Source organism: Crocuta crocuta, unplaced genomic scaffold, assembly GCF_008692635.1.
Source record: "Crocuta crocuta isolate KB4526 unplaced genomic scaffold, BGI_CrCroc_1.0 scaffold971, whole genome shotgun sequence".
NCBI classification, from domain to species: Eukaryota; Metazoa; Chordata; class Mammalia; order Carnivora; family Hyaenidae; genus Crocuta; species Crocuta crocuta.
Genome location: NW_027527401.1, coordinates 841,045 through 848,441, shown reverse-complemented (window position 1 = coordinate 848,441; position 7,397 = coordinate 841,045). Strand labels below are relative to the sequence as shown.

Below are 7,397 nucleotides of genomic sequence, written 5' to 3'. Positions count from 1 at the left end.
CGGGGGGGTGCAGAGGGAGGACAAAGGCACAAGGACTTCTTTGTGAGGCCCGCCACAGCCGCTGTGGCCCTGGGCTCCTGCCGCGGTCAGCGCCGGGCCGCGGGACAGACGGTCCCGGCCCAGGACCCGCTGTGGCCCTGCAAAGAGCATGGGGGTCCTTCCTCAGGAAAGTGGGAGCTTGACCGCTAGGTGCGGGCTGTGGCGCCCGAGCCTCTCACCTGGCCTGTGTGAAGCGGAGACAGTGGGCCCCTCCCGAAGGGCCGTGGGTCAGACACCTGGACANGAGCAAGGGAACCGAGGCAGCCTAGTTCTAACAGGACAAGGTGGCAATGAACCAGCAGCCAAAGACCTTCAGGGTCATTCCGGAGAGGGGGGTGTGGGGCGCCGGGCGGCCCCAGAAGATTCGCCGCCTGGAGGCTCATTCAGACGCAGGGTCTTTGCAGATGTGATCTATTATGTTAGAGACAAGGTCGTCCTGGACTGAGGGCTCCACACCCGAGGGCTGGTGTCCAGAGGAGAGAGGACAGGATTTGGGACACAGGACGGAAGACAGAACGCAGAGCAAACAGCGGGGGCGTCCGGAGCGAGGAGAGTCCCCACCTCGGGGACTGGGGGCCGGGTGGGGGTGGGCTCGGCCCTGCCACACCTTGATCTCATGCGGGCTTGGAGAACACATTCCTGGTGCTCTTGGGTGCCCAGGAGCAAGCACCTGCAGCAGATCAAGCAGGAGCGAGATGGGCGGGGAGGGAGGGCGACGCTCCCAGAGAGTGTCTGGGGGCCTCCGCAAGGGGGCATCGTTGAAGCTGAGCCTGAATCCCCAAACGGGCCCTTGCGGGACACCCAGGGCGGGATGTGGCGGTCTGGGAACAGCAGGTGCAGGGGCCCACGGAGGTGGTGTGGGCAGGCCCGGGCAGAGCCGGGATGGCCAAGCACAGGTGGGCCTGGGGGGGGGCTGAGGAGCCGCACCCTTCGTTCCCCACCTGCCCAGTTGGAGAATCTCTTGCCCCAAAACATGCCACACTGAGAATGAGCGCCCCGAGAGAGCACCGCGGCCTGAGGACTTAATGAGCAATTATTCCAAATGACAGGCTCTCCCTGCCAGCTGGCCGTGGACCGCAAGGGGTCTGCGCCAGGCCCCCGGGGACCCACGGCCGGGGCATAAAGGCCACCACTCCCGAGCCCCACGGACAGGCCTGACTGGCAGCGGTGACTGCAGAGCCCTGGAGGTGCGGACCCTGTTCGTGGGCACGGCAGGCCCAGGGGCCCCTGTCCTTCCGGGACCTGGCGTGCGGCTCGTGTGGGCTGGGCTGGGGCGACCGAGGTAAGCACTTCCCACTCGGGGAGACTGGGGTCCGTGGTCAGGAGCTAGACCCACTTTAAGGCTCAGCCCTGGCCCTCCCCAGGCTATGGTCGGAGAGAGCAGGAAGATTCAGAGCCGAAAGGACTTCCATCTCGTCCTGAGCACCCCCAGAGATGAGGGTGCGGCTGAGGGAATGTGCTGGAATCTGGAAGGGACTCGGAGATCCCGGGAGAGGCAGGTGTCCCTGGGAGGCCTCAGAATGCTGGGGGACGAGCAGCCGGGTGCTGGGGGGGGCTGGCAGGGCCTGTACGGGGAATTATGGGGGTGTCGTGGTCGGGGGGAGCCCTGCAAAGGGCTCATGTGTTTCAGATGTGGGGACGTGGTGTATTACGCTCTCGTAGTGGAGGAGGTCACGCCAACGATGGAGGTGACCCCTGTGCAGTTCTCGGCGCTGAGGAGCAGCTACGTGCACGTCTCCTTGGCGTACAAGTGAGCAACTGCCCGCCGCCCGCTGGCCTCCCCTTCCCGCGGCCTTCGTCTCCCCCCCGGGCCCTCCTGCCGTGCCGGGGGCGCGGGGCCACACTGACACCCCCCGGACTCTGGAAGTGGCAGGGCCCCAGTCAGGGCAGGGGGAGAGGCCTGGTGCGTGCCCCCCCCCCCGACAGAAGTGGACAGCAAGCCCTTGCCCACCTGACCCTGCCCTCCAGGATCCATGGCCAGTGCCACATACTGGAGTCCACCCTGGAGAAAACTGCCACCCCCGGGGAACACAGGAACTGTGAGTCCAGGAGCCTTTCGGGGGGGTGGGGCCCCACCCAGGGATTCCCCTCCTCCCCCCCCCTTGCCATCCCTCCCCCACGGCCCTGGGTCAAGTCCTGTGCCCAGAGGGGGCAGGCTTGGGTCTTGAGTCCCTGGTGCTGGGGACCCCACTTCTGGAGGGGAAGCAGGGGACAGGTAAGACGGGGGCCTCCGCCCCCCGCCCCCCGTCTTTGGGGGTAGATGCTAACGTGCTCAGTGCCGTGACCTTTCGCCGTGTGGGACACCAGCCACCTGCACGTGGAAGAGGCCCCCGTGAAGGGCTGCCTCGTGTTTTATAGCAAAGGACAGTTTCAGGGGCAGAGGTTCAGAGTAGCCAAGCTCACGGGTATGTTTCCTGCCACCCCCACCCCCGTTTGCTCCCCGGGCTGCTCCCCGACACCTCGGCCTCACCTGCTCACCTCTCCGCAGGTAGAAACCCTGGCGTCAACTCGGAAGCTCTGGAAGCATTTCAGCAATTCTCCCGGCTCAAGGGGGGACTCAGGACAGCGTCTTCATGCCCGTCCAAAAGGGTGAGTCCGGCCGGGCCTGTGTCCCCTGGGTCCCCACCCACACCGCTCCACGGGGGGCATTGGTGCAGTGACGTGTCCCTGGGGCGCCAGGTCCCCGCTCTCGGGTCTTCGTTGCCGGAGTGAGCAGCACTGGGGTCGGGGCCCTTGTCCGGGGCACCTTCTCATCCTGGCTCCTTCTTCGTTTCCACAGAGAGCTGCATCCCCACTTGTGATTAGGGTGAGTGACCCTTGGAGAAAAGTCCTGTATTCGACGGGATGTTGGGGTCCCCAGGGGCAACCCAACCCGCAGACAGGAGGGACCCCGTGTGGGCAGAGCCTTCTCTGCCCTGAGAACCCCCCTTGGGGCCTGCTCGTCACCTTGGATGTCTGTCCCCAGGTGTCACTCAGGGACATTTAGGGACTCCTTTTCTTTCTCTGTCCACTGGGTTCATATGTGGAAGTCGGGGCCAGAGGGCCAGGGTCTGTCTGACCACACCGGGCACACCCAGAGAGAGCTGCCAGGCCACCAGGGGTGAGCTGACTCTCTCCGCCCCTCCCACATCCCCTCTGCTGCCCTGTCACCAGGACCTCTGTCACACGGCCATTAATACCGGAGCTAGAGGTGCAGTGACCTACCTGAGGTCCCCAGAACTGCCGGGAGCACAGCCGGATGAGGACGAAGTGGGGCTGTTTTTGAGCCCAGCCCCTCGTGCGCACAGAGCTTTGGTTGGGGATGGACCGCAGAAGGCCCCTCCCTCTGCTCAGACTGGCTCTGCAGCAGNTGAGCCCCCTGCACCCCACAGGCCCCCGTGAGCCCCCTGCACCCCACAGCAGCTCCCCGGCCTTCCCCACCCTGCCCTCACTGACACTCTCTCCTTCCAGGGCCGCAGGCGTGAGGACCGGCTCCGCAGCAGCCCCGGGGCGGCACCACCAGGACCCTCTGTCCTGCGGGACGTGGAAGGAGCCCCCCCGCCCTCCTCGCCCCACCCCTCCTGCCTCCCTGCCCCCACCCCTCTCCTGTGCCCACATAAAGAGCTTCTGCAATCACTGCTGACCGTGCCTGTGTGCGTGGGCCCTCGGGTGGGCTGGGATCAGGGAGGGCGTGCAAGCCAGGCCAGGAGGGACGCGGGGACGCGCCGGTGTCCTGGTTCTGGGCGGTGGTGCGGCGGCCCAACGGGCATGGGGGTGTGGGCGGAGGACTGGGGGTGCGGCTCTGCCCAAGGGTCCTGGGGGCTTCCTGCGGGGCCGGCGCCGCGGAGCTCGGGTTCTGGGTGGTCTGGGGGCTGGGGCGGGGGTGTGGGGGTGACAGGGTTTAGATGTGGGGACACATGCAGGTGGGGGTCCCCTGGCCCCTCAACCCCCCACCAGCTGGAGCCTGGGCAGGAGTGAGGGCGCAGGCAGGAGGCTTCCCGGGCCGGGCAGTGCTGGGAGCCGCGCCGGCCTCTCTGGGTGGCCGTCACAGCAAGGGAGTGGCAGTGTTTGCAGCTCCTGCCATGAGGAACGAAAACTGGGATCTCCTTCTGCTACTATGGCTCATGCTGGAAATGAGCCTGCTGGGATTGACCAGGCCTCACAGTATTCCAGATCAGACCCATATTCTGAACAGATACCTCATAAGGANAAAACCGACAGGACAGAGATGCCTGCCTGGTGATCAGAAAGAATCTCGGGGCTCTCTCACTCTCTCTCTCGCCGACACCGTCCATCCTTCAGGGACCCCTGGACCTGCCCGAGCCGGCCTCCGGCACAGCAGGATGGGGGCAGCCCGACACTGGGAGCCCAGCCGGGTGCCCTCAGCTCCTGCCCGCCCCCCCCCAGGCCTGGCTGGACACTGGAGCCAAAGTCCCCCGGCAGCTTTGCATCGGCCGCCTGACACACAGCCGCGGGGAGGCCAGGGTCTCCCTTCTCCTGGCGGGAGGGGTGAACCCGGCCCAGCTCCCCTGGGGGCAGGGAGATGCGGGAGCTCCCTCCGTGCAGGGTCCGCGCGGGCATCCCCGGGTCCCCCAGGTGCAGCTGCGGGGCCCTGGCGGGACACAGCGCCCGAGGGCCTGGTCTCACCGGCCTTGGCCTTGCGTGTCTGGCTTTGTGTAACGACAACGCTCCTTGCCCCACTTTCCCTGCAAAGACATGAGGCCACCAAGCTGGGTACCTGACCGGGGAGACCCCACGGATGCCACCCCAGCCACGCGCCCCTGTCCTGGGGTTCCAGCCCCTTCACCATTTATCTACCTGGTGCTGACCTGTCCTTAAACAGTCGGCCCCTCTGCCTTAGCTGCCCCAAGGGCCAGAGAGGGGGTCCAGGCAGCCAGAGCCAGGGCCCAGTGTCTGTAAGGGCTTGGGGCTAAGACTCAGGGTCGGGTCACTAGGGCCTGGCAGGTGACCTCCCTGCAGCTGAGAACAGGGAGGCGGAGCTGGAGCAGGGTCCCCGCACGAGCTCCTGATGAGCTCCTGTGGCTCCTGGTCTCCGGGTCCTTCTCCCCAGTGGGGGCAGCAGCAGACGCCCCAGTGAAGGTACTGTCCTTTCTGGAAAGCCAAGCCCAGCACCTGCCCGGGCACCATCCCCTCCCCAACGACCCTGGCCCTGCCTGAAGACTGGACAGTGGTTTTCGGGGAGGCCCAGACCCAGGAGTGTCCCAGGGAGGAGAGTCCCCGGAGAGATGGGGTGGGAGCCGGCGGGGTCCCCACGGAGTCCTATAACCCGCCCTTCCCGTGGGGGCCCGGGCAGAGCTCCCTGCCCCGCACCTTCCCTCCGGCCCCAGCAGATGCTCTTCACCCGCGGCTGCTCGTCCTCAGCAGGGGCTGGTCAGAGGCAGAGTCCTCCCCCACCCGACCTGAGCACCCATGTCTGTGCTCCGTTGGGAAATCCTCCATCACGGCCTCAGTCCACCTGCGTCTCCATCTCTCAAGTCCAGACAGAGGGACTTTGTCCTGAGGCTTTTATTGCGGTGATAGTCACATAACATAAAATGAGCCACGGAAATGAACGATCCAGTGGCATTTGGGACGTTCACAATGCTGTGCAGCTACCGCCTCTCTCTGGTCACAAAATCAGTTCGTCCCCCCAGAGGAGACCCCGTCCCCCTTCCCCGAGCCCTGACACCCCTGATCTGTGCTCTGTCCCCAACATTCGCAGGCAAGGAATCATTCCACGTGCGGCTCTCGTGTCTGGCTTCTCCCACGTGGCGCCGTGGGACGTTTCCCAGGCTCCCCGCGCCGGGGCGTGCGTCAGCGGTCGTGGCCGGTGCTGGTGTGAGCACGCGTGTGCGTGGACTCGCGGGAGCCCCTGCGCGCGGTTGTTCTGGGTCAGGCTCTCCAGGCCCTTCCACAGGCTCTCCGTCGCCCATCACATTTACTTCCCTCCGTCCTTGTGTCTGACAGCCCCCGCCCCAGGCCACTGGCCCTGTCACAGACTGCTGGGGGCGGGAGCCCGCGCGGCAGCTGTGCCCCAGACGCGTCCGGGCCCTCGGGGTCACTGGGGAAAAGCGCCAGGAACGAACCAGGTAACGGAGGCAGAAGTGAAGTTCAAACAGGTGACCGCGCAGCTCACAGAACCGCTGGGACCCGGATGGTCAGGCCTGAGAATGTGCGGGGAGCAGGGCGAGCAGGCAGGCGGGGACGTCGCCGTCCCCTCTCGGAGGAGCCCGGTCAGCAGGCTGCCCTGGCCCTTCGGACGCTGGGCTGTGTCCACAGGGCTCACAGAGCTGGGCCACCCACTGCTCTCGCCCCCAGCAGACTCACACATGGGTACACTCGCTCACACGGGTGCACACGCGCACAGGCCGCTCACGCCCCGAGGCCCAGCGTCGCGTCTCAGGCTGAACTACCCCCCTTGGCAAAGCCTCCTTTAGACCTGAGAACGGCTCCCGCCTCGGGTCCCCGGGCTGACCCACATCCCTGCGCACAGAGCCGCCTCCTGAGAAATCGTCTGGTGCCTGGAGGGTGCTTCCTGCCGGAGCCTAGCCGTGGAACACGGGGGAGGGGCGCACTGGGTGGGATGCCTCCTAAATGATGGGGACTGTCCGGGATCGTCCCTTCTGTCTTACAGAGAAGGGGTGGGGACACGGGGCGGGGTGGGCTGGGTGGCAGTGGGGTTGGCCAGGACCAGGGATCGGGAAAGGGTTTGGAGCTGCCAGAGCTCCGGAAGCACGGAGGGAGAAGCACGGAGGGACAGGACCGGGGGCTGGGATCCGTAGTGACGTGGGGACCCCATCCTCTCAGCAGTCTCTCACCAGGTGTCACGTGGGAGTGACCTCGGGCTGTGTTGTTTTATCTAAAACACAGACACTCACATGTGCGGACAGGACGGGATGGTGGGTGAACCCCTTGCACTCCACACCCAGCTTCACAGCTGTCTGTGTTCCTCAGGCCTGTCAGTTTCCTCCTGTCTCCTGTGGAACCTTCTAGAGCCAACCCCAGACACACACTCCTTGGCCTCTGTAACGAGAAGAAGCTGCGCTCTGCTGGCGTGGCATTTGATACAAAGCAGTGCTGGGACCCACTTGACAGTTACCCCGCGTGAGCACACCCCAGTGGCCTCCCGCACCCATATCCACACCTGGGGCCGCCCGGGGGCCAGGCGGGGCCGTCCCTGCCCCAGTGGGCCTGGGTGGGCCCAGGAGTAGCACCGTCCCCAAAAGTTCTCCAGGAGATTCCAGTGGGCCCCCAGGTCCAGGCTGCCTCCTACATGGGGGACGGTCCAGGGCCGTCCCTTCTGTCTTACAGAGAGGACACTGGGGTCACACCTGCACTAGACTGTCCTTCCTGGTAGCTGAGTGGGTGGCGGGGGGGGG

General features: G+C 65.9%; 1 protein-coding gene across 5 annotated transcripts in view; it reads left to right on the top strand.

Annotated features, from left to right (window-relative positions):
* Nucleotides 1–3,567, top strand: part of LOC144222580 (major allergen Can f 1-like) — a 29,123-nt gene extending 25,556 nt beyond the window's left edge. The window contains exons 2-7 of one of the 5 annotated variants that reach the window (XR_013332439.1): nt 1,089–1,321; nt 1,702–1,789; nt 2,008–2,078; nt 2,528–2,628; nt 2,819–3,139; nt 3,490–3,544. Coding sequence is in view for 1 of the 5 variants with exons in the window: in XM_077753086.1 (XP_077609212.1) it covers nt 3,490–3,503 (14 nt within the window). In the remaining 4 variants the exon portion in view is untranslated. Of the gene's footprint in view, nt 1–1,088; nt 1,535–1,643; nt 1,790–2,007; nt 2,079–2,527; nt 2,629–2,818; nt 3,140–3,489 lie in introns of all 5 variants that reach the window. The other 4 variants (XR_013332438.1, XR_013332437.1, XR_013332436.1 and 1 more) reach the window with 4 other exon arrangements.
* Nucleotides 3,568–7,397: the final 3,830 nt, after the last annotated feature.